The 26899-nt window shown below is 41.3% G+C and overlaps 1 protein-coding gene across 1 annotated transcript in view; it reads left to right on the top strand.

Annotated features, from left to right (window-relative positions):
• The window catches only part of LOC145391040 (uncharacterized), a 164723-nt gene that overhangs the window by 77259 nt on the left and 60565 nt on the right, over positions 1–26899 (top strand). Inside the window, exon 4 of the mRNA XM_080265773.1 lies at positions 10960–11182. Within this exon, the coding sequence (XP_080121899.1) occupies positions 10960–11182 (223 nt within the window). The remainder of the gene's footprint in view (positions 1–10959; positions 11183–26899) is intronic.

The raw sequence follows: 26899 nt of genomic DNA, 5'->3' as shown, positions 1-26899 counted from the left end.
TAAACTCACCCGGAGGTTAACGTTAGTATTGCGGAAAAGGCTTAGTCTGCTGGTGTGGGCGTATCAGTGGGAGTAGGAAATGAATAAATGATAAGGGCGTGTGTCAGTGGGAGTAGGAAATGAATAAATGATGTAGGTCTGTGTCAAAGGGAGAATGAAATGAATAAATGGTGCATGAAAGAGATTGATAATACTAACTAGGTCGTCCCCACAACACACAAGAAATCTACCGGCGAAGCGAAAGAAGAGCGTTATATATGGACTACCTTGTATAATAAAAATAAATGAATCAACTATGAAGGAAAGATGAAACCACTTAAGCATACTACTACTACTACTACTACTATTACTACTACTACTACTACTACTATTACTACTACTACTACTACTGCTACAAATAATAATGATAAAGATAATAACAACAACAATAATAACAATAACAATAATTCCCAATGATAAATTATACACATCAATCTCCGTACCAAAAGAAATAACTAAATAATGCGAGTAATTCAAGACACCAATATGTGCAATTAATATGAAGAATACAACTAATAAATCTACTTAATCATAACAGGAACACAGTAATAATGCCGATAACTAGCGGTATCAATTTTGTTAATGTACGCGGCCATAAATTTAATGTGATGCAAATATTTTCCATCCCAATATTTATAACACGATTCAGTCAACCATGATTCGCGGCAAAACTCATAAATGCACATCACATATTAATACCTTTTACTGAAATTCAAAATCGTTCCTTGTGTACTGAACGTGGAAAATTATTTGTATTTTAGGAGCATTTATTTAATTTTTCAATCAAATAAACAATAGATATTGTTGTTTTACCTTAATTTTTTTTAATGCTAGGAAGAAGGAACCAAATGCCACGAGCCCGCAATAACTGTTCCTTCCATGAGAAAAACAAAATACAATAGAGAGCCAAATTCAAGATCCGATCATTTCGAGATGCCTGGATACACTGCGTCTGAAAGACTGGAGATCACAGGAAGCGGGGACTAGAGACAGAGGAAGACAGTTCCAGAGTTGACCTGTTGCATAAATGAAGGACTGGGAGTAACGGTTACCTCTTGCATTAGAGAGCTGGACAGAAAAGGGATGAGAGTTTGCTATTAGACGGGCTACGCGCCCGTCGTAGAGGTGGAGGAATGCAAGCAGACAGTTCAGAGGAACAGTGACCATTGAAGTAGCGATAGAAAAGAGATAAAGATGCAACAGTGCGGCGAAGAGACAGAGGTTGAAGGGAGCCAGTAAGAGGAGGAGAGTTAATGAGACGAAAAGCCTTTGACTCCACCCTATTGAGAAGAGCTGTGTGTGGGGATCCTCCCCACACATGCGAGTTGTACTCCACACAGGAGCGGATAAAACCCGTGTACAGAGTCAACAACTGTGCAGGGGTAAAGAAGGACCGGAGTCGGCTTGGCCTATATTTCCGTCCTTTTGCAGCTTATTCCACAAATTTTCGTCCTTTTGCAGCTTATTTCACAAATTTTCGTCCTCCTGCAGTTTATTTCATGTGTTTCTGTGGCATAAATTGGCAATACTGCAGATCTACATCCTTTTCACGGCTCTTCTCCGTGACTAGCATCGTACTCTAGCATTAAAGTCGTTACAACTCAACATTCAATATGGTAAGAAGGTAATTTTAAGCTTAATCAGAGTACATGACTACGTAAGATTCTGTATGAAAAAGTGGTAAGAGCTGTGGCACAGTATTAACTGCAAATAATAATTTTCCCCCAATATATTAACGCATATTTACTATCCTCCATTTCTTGTACATTAATACATTTATTTACTATTAATCACCTCACATACATTCCCATGGTATGTAACCCAGGATGTCAGTGTTGGGTGGAGTAGAGCTGTTGAGTGCTACAAACCCATCCTTATTCTTCTAAAAACTTAAAACCAAACTAAACCTACAGTACACTAAAACTACAATTAAAACCCAGTAACACACACACAAAATAAAACCACAAAAGAAGCCTTCCGAATCCTTGAGTGCGACGATGCTTGTGGATTGAGCTCTGTGGGAGGGCCTTGTTTGAGTAAGCATCCAGGCAGGCAGACAAACATACTGAGCTTTACAGTTCCACAGTTTCCACGCTGCTTTGAGTTCGGGGGAGGCAGGAGGGATGTTGTGGTGAGCTGGTGTGGTTGTTGTGGTGGGTTGGTGTGATTGTTGTGGTGGGCTGGTGTGGGAGGTGTTGAGGTGGGCTGGTGTGGTTGTTGTGCTCCGGTGGTGTGGTTGTTGTGGTGGGTTGGTGTGGTTGTTGTGCTGCGGTGGTGTGATTGTTGTGGTGGGATGGTGTGGGGGGTGTTGTGGTGGTGTGGCTGTGACTGTAATGGTGGGTTGTTGTGGTGAGATGGTGTGTTTGTTGTTGCAGGTAGTTGTGGTGGGTTAGCGTTGTTATTGTGGCGGGATGGTGAAGTTGTTGTGGCAGGCGTTGTGGTGGGTTGGCGTAGTTGTTGTTGTGGTTAGTTGGTTGGTTGGTTGTTGTGATGGTGTGTGGGGTTGGTGGTGGTACTGAAGAGGCGAGGGTCTCTCTGATGAAAGGTGTGGTGAGTGAGGGAGGTTGCGGTGGTGGTAGTGGAATGAGTTGTGAGATGATGGTGGCGGTTTTGGTAATGGTGATGCAGTAAGTAGGATGTGGTTGGTGGTTAAAGAAGTGCTGTGAGAAGTGACTTTGGTACTTATCATGGCTGCAAATATAAACCATGAAAAAAGAAATAATTATCTACATACGAGTTAAATTCAAGTCAACAGTTCACAGACAGAATCAATATGATTCACACACAAAAAATGGGAATTAAAATAAGAATGTAACCTCACCTTGTATAATTTCATAGTACGCTCTCACCTGGAATACTGTGGTCAGTTCTAGTTCCCTTACTATCCGAAGTGTGAAAAAACTAAACCCATACTGAGAAATGAATAATCAAGAGTTAATCAGTTTAACGTTACTCATTGCGCAGGCTTTCTGGACATTGATCAAGTGTATAAAACTTCCAAAAAACCGAATTATATGAGCCAATACTTCATAGCAGACCGGTCGAGTGAAAACAGGGGTCAAGGCTATAAAATTATTGAAACAATAAAATGAGGCAAAGCATTTCTTCTTTACTGGGGTTTGAAAAATATGGAATAAACCTTCTCGTAATGTAGTACAGTGTGATACAGGTATGTGATACAGGTTTCATATTAAAAAAAAAAATCACGCGGATAATGTCAAGCTTTTAATCCCCAGGTAAACACATTCACTGGAAAATACAGTAACACGAATTCCAACTATTTTTCTTTCATTCAGATCATGATGGTTCAACAAGAGCACAACATCGCTATATGCTTAATATTAATTTATCTTACATTCAATTTTGAGATAGTGTACGTACAGTATACTGTATATTCCATTCACCCATTTCAGGATATTTTTTTTATGCTGCATGGTGTTTTGTTTCACTTATTCCTGTCGACTCTTGCTGGAGTGGTAGGAGGATGAACAAGTCTTTCTGCTTTACAGTCCTTATAATACTTTACTCTCCTGATTATTACGGCGGTGGTGGTGGATGTAATGGATATAGTACTGATATAAGCTGCCTTGGTTTTGCTGTGGCAAGAGAGGCAAAAATGTTAAAGAGAAGCTGACATGATTGAAGTAAGTGCCAGAAGTGGTAGCAAGAACCCTGTATTAATAATTAGTGATACCAGTGAATAGCTGGGAGGACTGAGGAAAAAACGGAAAAAAAAAAGTGATAGCATGACCGAAACTAATAATGTGGGTACTGTTGTCTTCATGGTAGTGGTGGTGCTGGTAGTAGCTGTGGTGGCCCATCGGTAGTGTAAGTGGTAGGAATGGTCGTAACTGAAATGAAGTTAATGATGCCTAAAATGAGTCGGTCATGGTGATGGTGGTAGTGGAAGTAATGGGGTGGAGAATATGCTACGCTAAGAGAGGAGGAGGAGGAGGAGGAGGAGGAGGAGGAGTTGTGATGGTGGTAGATAGTACGTGGAAGTGGAAGATGGAGTGGAAGTATTAAGGGAGGAAAATATAACAACAGTGAAGGAGGCAAGGGTAGTAAATGGAATGGGGATGGGTGTAGAAGAGATGCTACTGAGTGAAGGTGATAAGCCAGAAGTGGAGGCAGTGCGGGGTGAAGGTGGACTCGAGGTGGATGAAGGAGGCGATGTTTAGATGTGGCTGTGTGAGGGGGAAGGATATGGTAATAATGGCAAAGATAAGAGTGGATGAGGGGTAAGGGAAGAGGACGGTCGCAGGAATATTGCTAGTCGATATGCAAGGTTATAATAGGCTAATAAAGGTGAGGGGTGGAACGCAGACATGTGCAGAAGTGTAGGTAATGGAATGGGTGACGGTGAAGCATAACCCAGAAGTGGTGGAGAGAGGAAGGCGTAGTGGAGGAGTGGAAGTTGGATGCGAGTTGCAGAGTTAAAAGCGGGTAGGTAAAGGAAGAGCAATGACAAGAACTGCAGGGGAACGGGCAGTGGAGAAACGAGATGTGGATATAAGTGGAGACTATATTATAAAAACTGAGATCTCGAAGGTACAAACATGCCCTCAGTTTTCGCGATAATTTATGATGCATGTATGTGATGACAGAACATAACTCTAACCTTTCTGTATCGCTGCTGAGTGTATTCTGTATTGTGGGATGCAGGCTAATTACACTTAACAATTACAAGTGTTCCATTAGTTACCATCTGAAATTCGTGTCTTCCTTACTCCTTCGCAGACTCTGTTTTGATAATACGGCCGTAGTTAGTAGTGAATATCTAAGCTTTAACTTGAACTATCTGCTGGATGTGTGTGTGTGTGTGTGTGTGTGTGTGTGTGTGTGTGTGTGTGTGTGTGTGTGTGTGTGTGTGTGTGTGTGTGTGTGTGTGTGTGTGTGTGTGTGTGTGTGTGTGTGTGTGAGAGAGAGAGAGAGAGAGAGAGAGAGAGAGAGAGAGAGAGAGAGAGAGAGAGAGAGAGAGAGAGATTGAACTGCGAATAAGTATAGGAAACCTACTATTCACAAAAATATAAAGACGAATCTCCCCATTTTCCATCTCCATCTCAAAAGCAAAGCCCATTGACTACTTTCATCTTTTTATTAAGCTCTATAAAGAATTCAAGGGTACACATAATCCTGTTAGCACTGAACCAATATGAGAGATCTTTTTACTCTGTTGGAAAGAGAGTTGTAAAGAGGTATTATTAATATTATTATTATTATTATTATTATTATTATTATTACTATTACTACTACTACCGTTCTTCTGCTTATTATTATTATTACTTTTATTATTATTATTATTATTATTATTACTACTACTACTACCACCACTACTACTACTACTACTACTAAAATTATTATTATTATTATTATTACTATTATTATTATTATTATTATTATTTTATGTAACACTTCTTAGGTTTTCCCCTTGTTTTTCTCGTCTCAGTTCTTTTGAATTATATAATACTATATTAATCTTTTCTGTTTATTTCTCTCTCTCTCTCTCTCTCTCTCTCTCTCTCTCTCTTCTGAGCTACTTTCGCGTCCCAGTGTCAGCTGTCTCATCAAGGAGCTTCCAAATATAGCCCGACTGTAACTAAAGACCAATTCCTCTCTAATTATAAGTTATTTTGGGCCATAGCAGAGTTTACCTAAATATTTTCCGTAGATTCTGTATCCCTAGCGGAGTCTTTGTGAATTATAAAACCTTGAGCGTCATCATCATCATCATTACCATCCTCCTTCCCCCCTCCTCCTCCTCCTCATCATCATCATCATCATCATCATCACTGCCTTGATAGAACAGTCTCCATGCACTTTGTCCCAACATTTTTCCTTCACTCATTTCGTCATCTCTCATATTTCCTCATTTTCTCTTCAATATACTCTTCAATTTCCACTCCATTCTTCCACAACTAGCATGGTCTCTGTCTTTCTGCAGTACCATCAATTTTAAAGTCATTATCTGCCATTTAATCTACTTGCGTTATTGACGATCCATGCTATCTCATTAACTTTTTCTAATCCATTCTACACAGTCAAAATTCACCCCTATAGTCGTTTCTTCCACTCTAAGTTCTACCAAATTTCTTTACTAATAATGCCAGCGACCCTACAGTATCTTCTAATGTTCTAAATCTTTATTAATAATGCCTCTGATCCTGCTTACATCTTCTAATGTTTAAAAAATGAACAGTACCTTCTATGTTCTAAAAATAATAAAATAAAGTCTTTGTTGCTAATGCCATCGATCCTGCTCATCATCTGGGTTCTAAACACACACACACACACACACACACACACACACACACACACACACACACACACACTTAAATGCACTCTGACAATTACAAAATCTTCTATTATTCACTACCCAGGTTTCAATCCCATGAGAGCGTCAGCAGCAGCAGCATACTTCCAACTACGCTGTTTGAGCCTAGTCATAAGCTTCTCATCTGATTTGTTTTTCCTTTTGATAATACTGCTTGTGTATACGCTTATCTTCACTCATACAGGTATCATTTAAAGTAAAATGAGACCAATTAAAAAAATTGGGACAAAATATGAAACAAAATGGGACAAAAAAGAAAAAAGAAATATGTGATAATAATTGAGTGGTAGAGTCTTGCTTAGTGGAAAACTGATTGATTAAGATCTTATTTAAACATAACCCCTTGTTTCATCCATACTAAACATCCTACGTTTTCAAATTAGTTAATTTTACCAACCGGAAGGGAACGGTTACATGTGGTGGAACTGATGTGACCGTTCGGTGGAGCGGCCGCGTAAATGCGCGTCCACACGTGTGCTGGAACAAGTGCTGGCAGCAAGTAAGAAACACAGTAACGAACACGTTGCAAACATGTTGGGAACAGCAGCGTCCAGATCATGTTGGCAATATCATGATGAAGTTTCAGCTGCCTGGTATGGACACACTTATCCCATCGCCTCTGCTGCCAGACTTTGAAGCTGCACTGAAACATGTTTGCATACATCTGTCCAAATTCTACTGCATACATGTTCCCGAACATGGTGCCTGCCGTGTTGCCATTTGTTCGAGAGCACGTGTGGACGCGCACTAATGCAAACGTTTCTCAGTTCCCTCCTTACTTCCCGAGAGGAGGAGAAAGAGGGGGTGCAAAAGACAGGCATCTTTAGGTCAGCAGTCCACCCGGTTCACGTTCATATGAGCCTGAGAACACCACCACCCCACCACCACCAAAACAACAATTTACCACCACCACTATCAAAACAACTTACCACCACCACCATCACAATCCCCACTAAAACAATAACTTACCACCTCTACCACCACCAGTACCACCTTTATCACCACCAATATCACCACCACCAACACAAAGTTAACAGGGATCCCTTTTCTCATGCTATCAGAACCTGACCTCATTCATCGTGCCGTCTATCCCTTCCTTTGACAGAATCTCGTATATTGGCTTCCTAGAATCTCCATCCAGGATCTCTCACAGGCAGCCCAGATGACCACAGACTGTATAGAAAGGACAGGAAGGATGGAAAAGACAGGATAGATGGAAAGGACAGGATGGATGGAAGGGACAGGAAGGATGGAAAGGACCACAGACTAGATAGAAAGGACAGGAAGGATGGAAAGGACAGGATGGATGGGAAGGACAGGACAGGAAGAATAGAAAGGACAGGAAGGTTTGGAAGGATAAGGAACTGGAGTCCTGAATCCCCTGGCGTCTCACCTGTGTTTCACCTTTCTTTTAACTATACTCTGTTCACCTTTACCTGGCCTAGAAGTGACACCTCTCTGAATGCTGAACTGTAAGAAGAGATTTACTTGCCCATATTCCTCATTAATTTCCTTATGAAAAAATCCCCCTTACTTTCATTTATTCGTCTATATCCCTCCTTTACCTGATGTATTCTTACTAATAAAACTCGAGTATCATTTTCTTATTCATTTTTACTCATTTACCAATTTACTTATGCTTTATCAACGACACCGCTTCCTCAGACTCCATCTCTGAGGTGGCCGGAGTGGATAGTAGGACAGGAAATTGAAGCCAGGAATCCCTTACCACCCGCCTCTCTCTCTCTCTCTCTCTCTCTCATACACACACACACACACACACACACACACACACACACACACACACACACACACATCTTTATTTATTCAGTTATTCCCCCAGTTACACGTTCATCCTATCAGTAAACGAACGAGATTATAAATATCATTCTTGCTACCTCCCCAAAATTTAAAAGCACTGGAGAGAGAGAGAGAGAGAGAGAGAGAGAGAGAGAGAGAGAGAGAGAGAGAGAGAGAGAGAGAGAGAGAGAGAGAGACGCAACCATGAAGGGCTTAATCAATCTGCCCTGCCAATCAGTCACTCAATTTCCCTTATTTAATCTCTCGTTCAATTAAGTTCCCTTATTTAACTTATCATTTATAACTCCCTTCATCAATGTACAGCCATGAGCAAAAGTATATTAACCCCTGCCAGTATTGTGCCTTAATTTCCATACTTCTCAATCCCCCCCACAGACAGTGCATCCTTCACTCCTAACTATCCTCAGCTGTGATTCATTCTGCTTTCCATGCTTCTCAATCCTACCCACACAAAAGCATCCTTCCTGATAATTTTCCCTGGCTGTGTGTTTCATATTGCTATCACATAATAATAGTTCACGAAATAACTCCCATTACCTTACCCGGAAGAAAAAGAATTGGGGAAATTATGCTTCAGGATGTACAGCTGGCAAAATATGAACCTAGGACAGCATCAGTGTGCAGTTGAGATCTTGCATTTTGTACACTTGACTATCTTCATATAATCACATGCTTACTGGTGGCATTGACATGAATGAACGGAGGTGTTAGTTGAAATTACCAGGTTACTGTGATGCATGAACGTCCGACATTGTAGCTAGACCTCCACTTCTCTCTCTCTCTCTCTTTCTCTCTCTCTTTCTTTCTTTTCCAGCTAAGGCCTGAAATTTTGTTTACCGAGTCACAAAAACCTAACTCATTACCGTCACCCTTCCTGTAAATTTACATGCTCGCAGCTCAAGTCTGAAGTATTGTTCCCTTCCCCGGATTCCATCTCCCGAGGCGATTGAAGTGGAAAGCAAGGGACAGGATATTGGACCTATTAATTCCCGTGTACATCCTCTAACTTTCATGTTTCTCTCAAGATTATTAATCCTTCGTTTAACTCGCAGGCTCCTAGGACTCACTTCTAGATTAATAAATTCGTCTGGGGTTAGTTGGAAGAGAATACCAGAGTTGTTCCGACCATGACAGGGCTATTTCAGGCTCCTATGACTAATTCGTAATTGAATAAAATGCTACGGTGTTAGTTGGGATATTACTGTATACTAGAGAAAAAGCGACTGTACGAGGGTTATTATCCAGTACCTATCCTGAATTCACTCACTAATGATTCCCGTATTTACCCATCTAATTATGACTTCATTTATTATCCGCTTATACCTACCCATTCTTCCATTCACTCAGTTTCCCGTATTTCCTTAAGCCTTGAGTTATTAATCACTTACTCCTAACTACCGGATTTTCCATATTTACTTATCTAATTAAGCCTTTAGTTATTCTTCCCGTGCTTCTAACTTTTCAGTCACTCACCTTCCCGTATCTTATTATGTCTTCAGATATCATTCACTTATACCTACCCCCCCTTTCATTCAATTACTCATCTGATAAGGCTTCCAGTTATTCGCCACCATTTATTCAGTGTCTCATTATTTACCCATCTGATCAAGCAATTCAGTAATTCGCATCCGTTTACTCAGTGCCCCATACTTACCCATCTGATCGAGCGTTTAGATATTATTCGCTTCCTCCAGCTCCCAACTCTAAGGCATCCCCAGACAACGAAGGAGAGGACAGCAAGGGACAGGAAATTGGACCTATCAATCCCCTGAGGCCTTCCCCGTCTTTCAATTTCCTGCTGGTTAAATGCATCTAAACCGCTTATTCTCCCTTTATCTCCCAAGCCCCTTCGACACTACCTGTAATTAATGATATCGCCATCCCATTCTCATATCAATATCAACTCCCTGGGATATTTATGAAGCGTGTTCTTATCTTCAGGACCTTATCTATCTGTCTATCTATTGCCAGATGCCTTAATCCCGTAAGGGGTGGCCACAAATAAATAGCCTCCATGTCGCTCTGTCCCCCGCCATTTCACTGCCCTGCTCCTAGCTCACACCTGTATATGTAAAACTAATTCGACTGCCGACTTTTTTCTCTCTCAGTTCTTCACCTCTGGCTGTAACTGCTGATATCGCCTTCCATTCTTTTATCAATATTATCTTTTGAGGGTGCGTATTCTTATCTTTGAGGTCCCCTATATGTAAATCTCTTGTAGTCTTTTTATCTCCAAGCCCTTCGCCTGTGCTTGTAACTGATGATAACAATTCCTGTTCTCTTTTTAACACTATCTTTCTGCGATATCCCTAAACCATATCCTCAATCATCTTACCAAAATTACCAGTATTTTCGATCAATACTAAGCACGTCCTGTTGGCCGCACAATAAACACACATGGTCGGTGATCGCTTTGAAGTAATACTCGTACTGTACATTCCTCCTACTTTAACGACAGGGCATCTGTTTATTTACCACGCACACCAACTTGCTGTCTCAGGTGTCATGGATCGACATATAACACATGCATATTCTAGCAACCTTTATTTGTTTATTTATTTATGTCCTAGCTATTTGTTTTTCCATACTCGATCCTTAGGCGGGGAGAACGTGGATAATAATGATTTTTTTTCTTTTTCAGGTGTCGTGGATCCGTGTGTCAGACCTGCATATCCTAAAAACGTTTATTTTTTCCCAGCTTTTTTCCCCTCCATACCCCATCTTTAGGTGGGAGAAATGTGAATGATTATTTTTTTCTTTTTCAGGTGTCGTGGATCCGTGTGTCAGACCTGCACATCCTGACGGTGGCACAGTACACCTACACAGCCGATGATCGCTTTGAGGTGATCCACTCCCCCGATTCCAACGACAGGGCCTGGGTGCTGAAGATCAACTCAGTCCAGCCAAGGGATTCGGGGCGATACGAGTGCCAGGTCAACACTCACCCGACTGACCCCATCACCTTCCCAGTCTACCTCTCCGTCTTTGGTGAGTGTTCCGGTTGAAGTTATTGGGTCCAGGTTATACACACAGTTACACTGCATTACGGTGAGGTTTATACACAGCTACACTGCTTTACGGTGAGGCTATATACACAGCTAGAGTGCTTTACGGTGAGGTTACGTTCGCGCGGCTGCGTGTTGGTAACTTAATTATCTCCTTTCATTTTTTGCGATTCGTGGATGTAAAGCTATAAGCACGATATTACCTTTCCGTGGACGATGATATAATTCTGCGGGTGTTCCATAATGTGAGGATGTAAGCAAGAAATATACTGTAGGCTTGAGTAGAGTTAGGTCACAATTAAACTACTTCAGGGTTAGGGGTTAGTTTGACAGGCTAGTTGTGGATACGTTCATACCAGTAGCATTATTATCCAAGTTATAAGTAAAATATTTCACCCAGTTCACGACCAAAAAATTACCCCTTCTATCAACTTACACGATAATGGACTCTCGTTGGCTTGAGTGTGAACGAAAAGAAAATAATAATCACTCTAACCATCTCCTCGTTTGTATCTCAATGCACAAATTCTTACTCAAGACCGTCCACTTTAAATCACTGACTACTGAACAGAAGTCAACTATAAGCCTGGAGCAACTAACCTAAATTTTCCACTACATCCAATATCTATACCACAATCAGCCCATTTACTTAAGAGAAAACACAAGTCCTAAGCAAAACGACGTAAAAAGGAATGCTCCCTAAATCAACCTCCAGGATATGGTAATGGCCTCCCCTCTTTGGCCTGGGAGGAAAGGGCAGAAGAAAAAGCAAACAGCCTAACCATTTCCTCCTTTACATCTCATAAGCCGGAGTGGATAAGCTGGGCCCTAAAGTAGATAAAGATACTTAATGGTTTTTCCCCAGGCGAAACTTGCGGTAGAGGATAATACGTGTTTAATGATGAGTGATGGGTGGCGGTTCTGTCAGACTTTCCCACCCTGATGCATCCACTCACCCAACGTCAGCATCAGACTTGAGGTATTGAGGGCTGTGTTGTGGGTTGTAATACAGCTCTCTCTCTCTCTCTCTCTCTCTCTCTCTGCTCGTCCAACTGTTTGACTTTTTATGAATGGATGGCACCTGTAATTTAGTGTTTGGATATGGTAAAATTTGTTTATCCTTCTCTGTTCAACTTCAATGAAAAAAAAAAAGAAGATAAAACAACGGCGATCGAACCCAACCTCATCCACACAGGTCCCTCCAACAGCACCTTCCTCCATTCACATCAAACTCAAATTTTCACCTGAAGATTGATATTCCATTTTCCTACCGGTGGTTTCTGGTGTGTACGGTATTTAATCAATCAAAACACACACACACACACACACATACACACACTCTCTCTCTCTCTCTCTCTCTCTGTAAACACACACACACACACACACACACACACACACACAATACCCCCGCTAATACCAATACACCAGTCCTGTATGAGACAGCCCTAGCATGTATTCAGTATGGACGGTGGGTGTTAGCGCCGAAGTGGTGACATGTAGAGGTGTGCGGTACGTGGGAGGACTACTGGGCCTTGAAAGCAGGCTGTGAAGCCTATGCCCAGAGTCGGTCACATAAAAAAAAAAAAAAAAAAAACACACACACACACAATCTCTCTCTCTCTTTCTTATAATACTACACCTGAACAATGTGTCCCTTGTATTTCCTTATATCCGCCACTCACATCAAACTGTAATTTCCACTGATGATGGATGATGCACTCTTCTTCCACGACAACGTACAATCGACAGCAGAAGTATCGTTATCCATAAATTCGATAAAACTGGACATAAGGCGATTCTTTTTCACATCCCCCCCTATGTATGGCAAATCACATCAAACTCAAATTTCCAATAATGACTCATGATGCGGCACTCTCCTCGCACGGGTTTTTATTCCCTGGAGTAAATTATCAACAAAAGAGCCATAACAAATTCATTTCAACATGGCCCAGGTTTTCTTTCCTTTGCAGCTTACGAGTATTTCACATAGCTCAGTGGCGGAAAAGAAAAAGTGATATGGCTTTACATCCCTTCCACGGGACCTCTTCGTGACAAGCATAATATTCTAATGTTAATCTCCTCTTGCAGCTGAGTACTGAAGATAGAGAGAGGGCAATTTTAGGCCAAGTTAGGGAAAAAGGTGTACAACAGGTATGATAAACAACCCGTGTGATGTGCTCCCATACGTTCAGCCATGTTTCCTTTTTACGTCAAACTCCACCTGTTTCGTTATGTTTGTAATCTGTAACTAAAAATATAACGTGCTGCTATATTCGTGCCCTAATTTCTCATACTTTAAAGAGCTGCACATCAAGAAAAGTATTACCACATCATCATCGTCGTCATCATCATCATCATCATCATCATCCAGAAAGAAAACGCGCTGCTATATTATCTTCAACTGACGAGCTGCATATCAAGAAAAGTATCATCATCATTATCATCAGCAGCAGCAGCAACAAAATGCAATTACAGAAATGCGACAATCAATACACTGTCCAAAGCAAAACCATTTCTTTTCCCGACTACACTCGTACATGGGTTCAGAAGAAAAACAGCTTATTAGATACGCAAGAGGAAAAGAATGATCTAAGTGGTTACTGAATCAGGGAAAACTGCACAATCAAAAGAAAAAATTCGTGAACACTTCTTTTCCTGCGTTGGGTCTTGTCTTTCATATTTCTCATTTCTCCCCAAGCGACAGAGAGCATCCTTGTTCTGTATACCCATTTATTTTGTGCTTCATATTGCTATCACATAAAAATACCTCATGTAACACCTTCTATTACCAAAAACACCGAGGGAGTGTCGGTAAACTTTTGCTCACTGCTGTCCATTACTTCAAAAGCCTTCAGCCTGTGCTTCATAAAACTGAGTTACGGTGAAAGTACAAGAGTTTTTTCGGCGACTGTACACAACTCATGGGCTCAGAAAAAACCACCTCGCTTACAACCAGCTGGCCAATAAATGCGTCGTAACTCAACCTTATCTAATTTCCAGCTAGCGCTGTGTCAATTTTCTCTCTCTTCCCTGGCCACGAGAAACCTTAAAAACAGCCGAGCAAAAGCGTCTTCGACCTCTTTGTAGACTTCACAGTATTTTATTCCAGCTAAAGTCATGCGCTTTTATTTAGCTAAAAAAAAAAAAAAATGCAGCCACTGTACGCTGTCCAGTCTGGGTACATTATTCCTACGCCAGATGTTTCTATCCAACACAGAAAAGACCTCTCGTGTGAAAGGCATTAGTGAAGGCAACATTTAACTCTGGCAGTTCGAAAAATTCCTCCAAAAAATGAATGAAACTGCATATGGATAGCAAAAACACAGAATAGTCCGTACATAGCGTTCCACATGACGCTCGCTCAGCGGTACCTTATGTGTTGCAGGGACGGTTCAGTGGGCGGGGACGTGGCAGTGGGAAAGGCGAATAAATGATGCATGATAGCCAGCTCTAAGCCCACCCCCGCAACACACCACAAATCATTCGGCGGAATGGAAGAGGAGCGTTATATACGGACCACTCTGTACTATATAAGAGGAGTCGTCGTCGTACACTTGTAAAACAATATTGTTGTCGGTTTTATCCGTCTTCTTGTAGCGATACGATTCACACCTCTTCACTTACCTTAGGCTAAAGACACGTTCAATCAGCCCGTAAATACTTGTACCGCCAAGGGGTCTCTAGTTTGTTTAATTTTTGCGATGATTTGCGCCCATCCTTGCTACTGCCAGAAAATTTATTCAGCTTAAGGATGGTTTCTCGTCGTGTAAGGGTTGGCAAATAGAACAGAAAGAATATTTGTCTTTCTTTCTATTTTTCCCATTATGGCATCGGTGTGTTCGGCCAATCTTCGCCATAAGGTTCGGTCCTGTCAATTTTCTCACTGCACTCGAGACTCAAAGCAACTCATAAACAAATAAAAATAAAAAAAAAGCCTCCTCAATACAGTCTCTCTCTCTCTCTCTCTCTCTCTCTCTCCAACAGGATTTCTCAATGCCATACTTAGCAATAAGGGCAAAAATATACTTTCCACTACGAAATCAACCAGCATTTTCCAATATTTTCCTCCGCAATGAAAACTATCCCTCCCTCCTTTCCTCCCCACTCCCCCTTCCTTTTCCTCCCCATCCCCTTTCACTTTCCTCCCCATCCCCCTTCCCTCCCCTCCCCCTTCCCCCTCCCTTTCCCCACCATCCCCCTTCCCTTTCAACCCCAGCCCCCTTCCCTTCGTCCTCTTCCCCTTCCCTTTCCTCCCCATCCCACTTCCCTTTCCTCCTCTTTCCCTTTCCTCCCCCATCCCCCTTCTCTTTCAACCCCCCTCCTCTACTCCCCTCTCCTTTCCTCCCTCATTGCACGCCGATCGGTGAGATGATTGGCCAGGAGGCAGCACGCGCTCAGCCAATAAACGTCAGGATTAGAAAGGCGGCGAGCTAATCAACGCCTGGCTAACATTCGCCCAGCCCACCACTCCATCCCATTACCATTAATTACGCGATGCCTGTCACCGATCGCTATGAAGAAATCCCACCTGGCAATTCGTCCACCTCTCTCTCTCTCTCTCTCTCTCTCTCTCTCTCTCTCTCTACCAACCCACTCTACCCTACCTTCTGGCCCTCCCTCTCTCCACCCCTCTCATTCTATTACCTACTCTCCTCTCTTTCAATTTTCATCCTCTTTTTCTCCCCTCGCAATCTCTACGCCCTCACTCCTCTTTTTCTCTTTCTCCGCCTCCTTCACTCTGTCCCTCATTATACCTATTCGCCCTCTCTCTCTCTCTCTCTCTCTCTCTCTCTCTCTCTAGCCTAACTAGCTCCCACTTTCTCCCGATTTATCCCTCTCTCCCCCCCTTCCATCTGACTGACCATCGTCCTCACTACCCTCTCTCACCCCACCCATCTCTCTTCCTCTCTCTCTCTCTCTCTCTCTCTCTCTCAACCTGCCAGCCCCCCTCCAGCCTCCGTGGTGCCTCCTGGCGAGTCGGATTTATGGAACGGTTCTGGTGCAGTTGGTTCATCTTTTGGGGTAAGAGATGGCGGATTGGTTTAGTTTTACGGGCCCTGGGATTAGCAATATTGACAATGTTGTTGCTATACTAGGGCTATTGTTACGTGGGTTATGGGTTGTACTGTTGCTATTATTATTATTATTATTATTATTACTACTACTACTACTACTATTACTAGTAGTTATTATTATTATTGTTATGATGATGATGATGATGATGATGATGATGATGAGGATGATTAGTAGTAGTAGTGGTAGTATTTTTACTTTTATTATTATTATTATTATTATTATTATTATTATTATTATTATTATCATTATTATTATTATTATTTTTATCATTACATTGTTGGAAGGACAGAAGTCAAGAGTGAATGCAGTGGATATGAGTTATTTGAGAGGAGCATGTGGAGTTACATGGAGAGACAGACTGGCAAATGAGGAAGTGAAGGAACGTTGTGGTGTGGATGTGGATGTAACAGAAAGCGTTAGGAGAAATACAATGAATTGGTTAGGCCATCTGGAGAAGACAGAGAACGAGAGACTAACGAGGTGAGTGTATATAAGTGAGGTGAAGGGCGGGAGAGGGAGAGGGAGCCCGAGGATGAGATGGAGGGATGGAATGGAGAGGTATATAAGAGACGGGTGTGTGTGCTGGGGGAAGAGTAGTGAAACAGCGGGGGACTGGGCAACATGGAGGCGATTTGTTTGTGGTCACCTCTTACAGGATTGACGTGTATGGCAATAGACAGATGGACAGTTCATTATTATTTTCATCATCATAATTCTTAGTGTCGTTGTTGTTGTTATTATTATTATTATTATTATTATTATAGCTATTATTATTATTATCATTATCATTACAATTCTCATCATGTGTTCCACAAGGCCATCTACGCGTCACTGTTCAAATCCAACAAACTACACTGTCCCATCATCTAAACACTATTACATTACATAGGGTGGGTTTCTATGACCTAAATGATCTACACCACGACACTATACTCTTGGCCCTCCTATGTTATGGTGTTCACAGGGGGTAATATGGATTGACTTACTGTTTTACTGTTGTGGTATTAAAGCTGAGATAAAGAGGGTGATGGCAATTGTAAACTCATCATACATACTTGGTAAATAAAGAGACAGATGGAGAAGTAAACTGAGAAATATATAAGTTGGGAGAGAGAGAGAGAGAGAGAGAGTGTGTGTGTGTGTGTGTGTGTGTGTGTGTGTGTGTGTGTGTGTGTGTGTGTGTGTGTGTGTGTGTGTGTGTGTGTGTGTGTGTGTGTGCGTGCGTGCGTGCGTGCGTGCGTGCGTGCGTGCGTGTGTGCGTGTGTGTGTGTGTGTGTGTGTGTGTGTGTGTGTGTGTGTGTGTGTGTGTGTGTGTGTGTGTGTGTGTGTGATGATATTCAGAATAGAAAGGCGTTCATAAGTCATTTACGTTACATCCCTTCATAATATCCTTAAAGCAAGATCATTACGAGGCTATATTATTCTATTACCATTATGGGCTGGGATTAACGTCAATTTATCTCCATTTATCTATCCATTTATCAATCACCCAATCAGTCAATATACTTATCTATTCTCCATTCTATGGCCATCATCGAGTTCTCTAATATCCGGCTGAATAATCAACTATATTCAATTATCTATATTTATCTATCAATCTGTCTATCTTCCTATCAGTCTGTCTATCCATCTATCTACTGCCGTTCAGAATATCCTTAAATGATAATGTGGCCAGTATGGTTACAGTATCATCTAAATTAACCTAACCTAACCTAACCTAACTAACTTAACCTAACCTAACCTAGCCTAACCTAAACTTAACCTAGATTATCCCAGCCTATCCTAACCGCAGCTTAAATTAACCTTACCTTAATTAACCCATCCTAATTCAACCTCATTTCACGAATTCCCTGTGGATTTCACGTAATCACTGGTTACACAAATTCCATATCACATAATCATAAAACAACGGATACCTAGACGGCTAGATCGCTTGAGAGAATGGAAGGAAAGAAAATAATACAGACAAAACACACACACACACACACACACACACACACACACACACACACACACACACACACACACACACACACACATCCAGACTACCAAACAGCCAAAATATACAAACAGAGAACGTATTATCTGCGAGAAAAGGGAGGAGGGTAGACTAATAAAGATCGTGGTGGAACAAACTGCAGAGACAGAGTGAAGGAAAGAGAGGAAGAGACGCAGACACAGAGACAGAGAGTAATACAACGACAGGCTTACAGGCAAACTGAGACAAGTGCTGGTAGACGCAGACACATGGAGACTGGTAGACAGGCACAGACAGATTGACACCGAAAAAATACAAAGGTGGACAGATAAACAGACAGACACGCGGAGACAGACAAAACTACAAATACAAAGGCAGGAAGATATATAGGAAGTTAGATATACAAAGACTACCATCTACACAAAGGACAAAAATATACGAACAGAAAACGTATGTCTGCGAGAAAGGGAAGGAAGGGGGACTAATAAAGATGGTGGTGGAACATTAACTACAGGGCGTTAAGAGCCTCACTAAATTACCAGAGTCGGAGTCAGTCGCTCGCAGTCCGTCCCCTGACTTTACGAGAGAGAGAGAGAGAGAGAGAGAGAGAGAGAGAGAGAGAGAGAGAGAGAGAGAGAGAGAATAAAGGGCGGGTATGTGATATATTACTGATGACAGAGGAAATAAGAGTCATGATATTGCACACACACACACACACACACTTCTGTCCTTTTGCAGCTTATTCCTCGCAGTTCAGTGGCAGAAAAGAACAACGTAACTGCTTTTCACACTTTCCATAACACTTCTTCGTGACTAGGATCATACTCTAGTCAATCCACTGTTACAACTCAGCATTCAAGATGGAGAGAGGGTAGTTTTGGGCCAAGTTACAGTAAAAAGAGTATGGAATAAAACCAGTAACGAGGACAGGGGGACTCAAGGACTTATCTACTGACGAGGATATTTTTCACTACAATGCTGACGGTTTCGCTGCTTACTCCATAGAATTCAGAGTTACTGCTCACAGACAATTCACTGCTACCCATAAAAATTAATGGCCTCTCCCCATACACTGCAAAACTCTCGTAAAGTACCAGAAAGAGAATATCGCTGGGATTAATTCCAAGCACACTACAGTCCTCCAGCGAACAGATTCAATTTTTCGCGACCTTTTTATTATTATTATTATTATTATTACTATTATTTATTTATTTCTATTTATTTATTTATTTATTTATTTACCTATCTGATTTTGCTTAGGCTTCTTTCTTCTTGCATAAAAAATTACCCTTCTACGAGGGCGATCAAGTAAATCTCTCTAGGCATTACAAGACGATTTTATTCAACTGATGGAAATTCTAGTAGTAAAAGAGTTTAAAACTGTCTCAATTAGTCTTCGGAATACTGCAATTTTCCTCGTCTGAACAGAAGTCTGGATTTAGTCTGGCTTAAGTACCCAAATGTGTCCATGGCAACGAACACAAAACCAAAACACAAAACCATCTTCACCACACAATACAAGACCAACTTCACCACACAATACAAAATCAACTTCACACAATACAAGACCAACTTCACCACACAATACAAAACCATCTTCACCACACAATGCAAATCCAACTTCACCACAAAATACAAAACCATCTTCACCACACAATACAAAACCACCTTCACCACAAAATACAAAACCAACTTCACACAATACAAGACCAACTTCACCACACAATACAAAACAAAGTTCACCACTCTCATCCCCAATTCATCACCACAACACAGCGGGCACAGTAACTCAATCCTGACAAATTATTCCCAAACGCAACACAACCCACCAACTTTCCCAATCTCACTCCACCCCATCACCACACTCTTTCTTACAGCCAGGGCCAAAAGTTCGTTTACTGTTCCACTCTGTCTACGTCACATTTATGGCATGTATGTCAGATTAAAGAAAATCCTCTACGAGCACAGAATCATTGCCAAGCCTCTCTCAACTTAGGTATAATAGTGGATTGAGTGAGATACTAGGGAAATTTTTGCCAACTACTGTGCTGCTCTAGACTATAATATCAATCCAATGCCTTACGATAAACAGCAAGAAAGTGAACACCGGCTTTCGAAACTTATGTGATGTTATCTTCGAAATTCAGCGCTTTTCAAAATATTGTGTAAGAGAGTCGTAGTTCTTCGACCAAAAGTGGAGTGATATTCCACAAAACTGTACAATACTTGGACGTATATACCTTAATTAATCCTGACGTAATAACACCAGCACATTCTGACATTCTGTTTTCAACAACTCAAAGTTAAGAAAAAGCCATCTGACGTTAGCTGGACGAGAACACTAGAGTTGTCTTCATCGTGAAAGGGTCAACACATCTGCTCCTTCATCCCCACCCACTACTGCAACACACTTCACCACCATCTCCAGTCAAATTATCTGAACAACCCACATTACCTTCACTTCCAACCAATACATTACACTTCACACAGCAACTCTACACAGCCTCGCCAGTCCTGTCTTGAAAATGCCTATACAGCTCAACTTATCCTGTTACATTAACCCTAACCACAATCCGCCTTCTTCCACAACACATCTTTACAGCTTAACAGCATCCGTCAAATTAACTTTCACACATTCTCCAAACTTCAATAATCTCACCTTAATCCACAACACTTCCCAGCAACTATCTCCACCCTAAGTCCTGTCCAATTAACTCTACCACACTACGGCACTCCACAACACACTACAACACTCTTCAAACAAAACCTATGCCAAATTAACCTCACCACACAACAACACACCTTCACGCTGGATTCACACTAGGCAAAAGCAGCTAACATGCTAGCTGCTTTTGCTACCCGTTTTATATTTGGTTTGCCTCGTGCCCTACCGGAATATTATATTCAAGGTTATATATATATATATATATATATATATATATATATATATATATATATATATATACTCATCGCAGCAACAAACCTCCTAGCATGCTGAACCCATATATATATATATATATATATATATATATATATATATATATATATACTCATCGCAGCAACAAACCTCCTAGCATGCTGAACCCATATATATATATATATATATATATATATATATACTCATCGCAGCAACAAACCTCCTAGCATGCTGAACCCGTCTGACTGCTGGTCAGTCGGTTCGCAAAAACGGCAAACATGTAAGCCCTTTTCTGTCCCGTTTGATGCTGGCTTTACACAACATACTCATACAGCTTTATCATTCCCTGTCAAATTAATTACAACACGCCACACACACACCACAAACAATTAATTCCAACACACCTCCCAACTTCGATAATCTCACTCAACCCACCACCATCAATGGCTTCACACAGCATCTACATCCTGCTAAACTTGTCCGGTCAATTTAACCAAATACATCACAATAGATCTCAACACAGCATATCACACCTTCAACATCTCTATATACCTTCAACAGACCTGTCAGATTAACTCAGCACATTGCAACACTCCCCAGAACTTCAACAATCTCACCCCAACTCACCACCACATCAGACTCCACACAGCAACTGCATCTAGCTTAACCAGTCGTGTCAAATCATTCTGAATACACCACAACACTCCTGCAACTTCAACAGCTTCACCTCAACCCACCACCACAATAGAATTCACACAACACCTACATCTAACTTAACCAATTCTACCAACCTTAACACCACAATACAATTTCAACTTCACCATGTCTCACTCCAACCCACCACCACCACCACCACCACCTACCGTATACCAAATTTAACTTTACTTCTATTATAAGAAAGCTCCAAGATTAACAACAGCACAGCAAACAGCCTGTCCATCTGTCTGTCTGTGTCTATCCTGTCACCACAACACACATCACCTTCAGTCTCATCCCAACCCACCACCACGTCAACTACATTAGACCTTCTTCCACTAACTCTTCAATTCCTCTCCATCCATGTCCACACTTCATTAATTTTCTTCACTACCTCTCCATCAAAACCCACAACTATCACCACCGCGGCTAATGACTTCCACCAAACTCCACTTCTCCCTACGACCACCATCTCTCTCCCCACCAAAATCGCCACCAAACTCCACCGCAAGCTTCACTTCTTCCCTTCCACTACTACCACCAACTCCTCCTCTCCACCAAAATCCACAACTACCACCACTACCAAATTCCACAACTGTTACCACCACAAACTCTCCTTCTACCTAAAATCATCACTAACCCCACCACATATAACTTCAGAGCCTCTCCCTCCATCGTCTCCCTCTTCACCAAAATTACAACCCATCTCCACCATAACCTGCCACAGAGCCTTTCTCCACCATCTCCTCTCCACCAGAATCATCACCAAACACCACCATAACCAAACTCAGAGCCTATCTCGACTATCTGCCTCTTCACCCAACTCCACTGAGTCCACCATAACCTCTCTCTCTCTCTCTCTCTCTCCGTACCCTGACAGAGAGAGTAGCAGGACCGAGGGAGTCAGGGCACCGTGAAAATGATATCTGGCAAGTGGTCTTTAGAGGCACCTCGTTTCCACACAAGTTCCCCCTCCTGCAGATTCCATTTTCTGAACCAATTTTTCCCTCGTTTGTTTTTACACGCCGCCCATTCCGATACCATTTTCTCGCCCAATTTTTCACTTGGGTAATGGGGGAAATGAAGTTTAATTAGCTGTTCCGGAGAAGAAAGATGAATGTGATTGCGACATGGTTATGGGCGAAAATGGTGATTGTGATTTAAGCTGTTAGATCCAATGTGACTAATACTGACTGCATCATCATCATCATCATCACTACTCTTGTTGATTATTATTACTGTGGTTATTACTGTTACTAGAATTGAAACTGACGAATTTACTGATGCTGCTACATTGCTGTGCTTATTACTGTTATTTCATGCAATCTTTGTTATAATTTAATGTGAAATTGGAGAAGTATGACTCTAACACTAGCATCACTAAGCGACGGAATTTCCCTTCAAGAAACCTGTCACCAAAATCGTCTCTCAGTTATGGAACACACTAATGGAAAATGATAATGTACCCCCTAATGTACTTAAATCATCATCATCACCATCATCAACATGAACTCTTTCTCCTCACTTAAGGATGGGGTGAAATAGGATTCAGAAAGAGAAAAAAATTACGACAAAGGGAGAAAAGAGAACTACGCAATGGCATGACCTGGGAAATGGGCCACACGATCATTTAATTACAATTCAAGCCTCCAGAATCCTGAATCTAGCTCACAGGCGTAATCCTCTGCACATATTGATAGTAACAAAGAAAGGCATCCATTTTCTTTTTTATTGCAAGGCTAGAAGTCCGCAACTGCGCAAGATAGTTCTTTCCAGGAAAAAATAAAAAATAACACGATAATGGAAAGCCAAATTCAAGATCCGCTCATTTCGAGATGCCTGGACACACTGCGTTTATAAGGTTGGAGGTCACAGGCAGCAGGAAATAATACATACAGAGGAAGACAGTTACAGAGTTGACCTGTTGCATAAATGAAGGACTGGGAGTAACGGTTAACTCTTGCATTAGAGAGTTGGAGAGAAAAGGGATGATGATTGGCTGAATGCAACACGTTCGAATAGCTGAGAGTGGGTTGCCGTAAGGAAGGTGACGGTTCACGAAATAGACCCCTTCACCTCTCCCAGGGGCACTTCCCCACTTAATAAAGACTCAGTAAAGGAAGCTAGGAAGAGGATGAGAAAACGTCTAATAAAGGATAATCACCTTCGATCGATTCGATAACACCACAAAAATTACATCCAAGTCTAACACTGAAGACAGACGAATAAAAGCTCACAATGAACTCCCCTCCCCCCCCAAAAAAAAAAAAAGTAAATAAAAAGAAATCCAATGCTTCGTAAAGGCTGGTACGAAAATGAGGAGACAATCTGGGCTTAAAACCCTCAAATACCATTGGATTCTGTACCTTCCAACTGAAGCACACACATCTAGTGATAAGAAAATGGATCATAAAAGTTTCCTCTCAAAACGCAACAAATGTTAAATAAAGAGATTTACGGAGAGAAGAGACAATGAATAAAGGGTATGACGGAGAGAAAGCGATAATGTGCACCTTCTCCAAACTCTTGTCAACCCCCTTGCTGACATAATTTTCTCTCCAGTACTGCAGGAAAGAGAATAACAGTCCACAACAAAAGCTTCCCTCTAAAACTGCATCCACAATAAAGGAAAAATCTGGAGGGATAGAATGATATTTTTTTTCACCTACTGTGCTTACCTTTAAGAATTTACCCCCTGCACCGTCTGAGAAATAGCAATAAAGGAGAAAAAGGAAGGAAAGAGACAATCAGCATTTGTTTTACTCACCTTCCGAAGAACCTGCCTCTTTATGTGAAGGCAGCCATCTCCACCACTGCAAAGAAAGCAGGATTGTTATAAAAATATTCATCATGCTGCATAATAATTATAAATCGTTAACATTTAATATTAAGATACATTTTATAATCGTAATGTGGTTAGTCAAAATAAGAGATAATATTGCAACAAATAATAGTAATGATAATAATAATAACAATAATAAAGATAATAAATAATAATAATAATAGTAATAATAAAAATAATAATAATAATAATAATAATAGGCAAGGCAACAAATAAACATTTTTTTTTCGCAAAGTTCACCGCCACAACTGTCTAAATTTTGCTGATGTAGCGAGGGCTGTCATAACTTTGGCGAAGCTCTGTGATTCTCTCTCTCTCTCTTCTCTCTCTCTCTCTCTCTCTCTCTCTCTCTCTCTCTCTCTCTCTCTCTCTCTCTCTCTCTCTCTCTCTCTCCTTGGAAACTGCACTTCTCTTTTTTCATTCCTATCTTTTTTTTTTTTTATCTGTTCCTCTCTCAATCTCTCTCTATCATACTTTTTTCCTCTTTGGTTCCTTCCCTACTTCCCCTCTATTCCTTTCCACTTTCCCCATCTTTCCCTCCCCCTCCCAGTCTCCACCTTTTCGCCCTATCTCCCTATCCTCCACTCTACTTTCGCTCACCGTTCTCCCCTCCCACCACCTCCTTCTCTCTCTCTCTCTCTCTCTCTCTCTCTCTCTCTCTCTCTCACACACACACACACACACACACACGACACCCGCTCAAAAAATCCAACACCCTCCCCTACCACAAAGACTTCAAGCACACAAGGGACACGCAAAATGACTTACAAATCTACGGGTGTGTTCGTGACGCATCTGGCAAGGTTTCGTGGCTATAAATTTGAGAGAAACTGATTAAATACAACCCTACTGGCTCCAGGAACGCTTGCACGCACGCACACACACACACACACACACACACACACACACACACAAAAGCCATTATCTCTCTCTCACTCTCTCTCTCTCTCTCTCATATTAATGTATCTTGAAAAAATGATCCGACACTCACACTCACACACACACACACACACACACACACACACACACACACACACACACACACACACACACACATAAAGGTCACTCACTCTCTCTCTCTCTCTATGTAAATGTATTTTGAAAAGAATGATCACACACACACACACACACACACACACACACACACACACACACACACACACACACACACACACAGAGAGAGAGAGAGAGAGAGAGAGAGAGAGAGAGAGAGAGAGAGAGAGAGAGAGAGAGGGCCTTTAATGGAAAGTAGGGGGCGTGGAGTACTCAAGAAATTGTAAGAAAGAGTCCAAGTAAATGGAGTGGTAAAGTAAGACAAATATAACCTACATGGGCTCTTAAGACGAAAGCTAATGGGATACGAAAGTGAGAGAAAACTGCTAAGATCCCTGTCCAATTAATCTAGTGTTACAAATCAGAGTTCAAGATGGAGTGATGGAAATTCGTGACTAGCATAGTTTGTTCATACATTATTGTTACAAGTCAGAATTTACGATAGAGAGATGGCAATTTGTGACTGGTATCCTATTCTATTGTTACAGCATCATATTCTGTTTTTAATCTATTGTTACAACTCAGTATTCAAGATGGAGAGCTGCCAATATGTGACCGGTATCATATTCTATTTTAATCCATTGTTACATATCAGTATTTAAGTGGAGAGATGGCCATTCGTGACTGGCATCATATTCTATTCTTAATCTATTGTTGCATATCAGTATTCAAGAAAGAGAAGGCAATTCGTGACCAGCACCATTTTGTACTCTTAATCTATTGTTACACGTCAGTATTCAAGAGAGAGAAGGCAACTCGTGACTAGACACATATTATACTCTTCATCTATTGTTGTTAATCAGTATGGAAGCTGGAGAGATATGCCACGAGTTGGAGGGCGAAATGGGAAGATGTAAAGTAATCGAAAGAAAACTTAGACATACTGCTAACTTTTTTCTTGTCGTGGAGCGTAGATATAATGCAAACATTTTTCTTGTCGCGTCTTACTGTCTCCTTCAAGCCGTAGGGACCCGAGGCTAGATTACCATAGTCTTGTATATCAATGGGCAGATGGCCAACCTGACCCCTTGGTGGCATTACGACTGGAAAACCTCCTCTTAGGGATCGAACCTACACAAGTGTCAAGGCTGTCACTCCGACTGGGGAGTTCTAACCACTAAACCACCAAGCGATCCCC

The sequence above is a fragment of the Coenobita brevimanus genome, chromosome 16 (assembly GCF_032717465.1).
Source record: "Coenobita brevimanus isolate Jiangsu-jjx chromosome 16, ASM3271746v2, whole genome shotgun sequence".
Classification (NCBI taxonomy): domain Eukaryota; kingdom Metazoa; phylum Arthropoda; class Malacostraca; order Decapoda; family Coenobitidae; genus Coenobita; species Coenobita brevimanus.
Note: the sequence above shows the minus strand (reverse complement) of the source record. Positions and strands in the feature narration are given on the sequence as shown.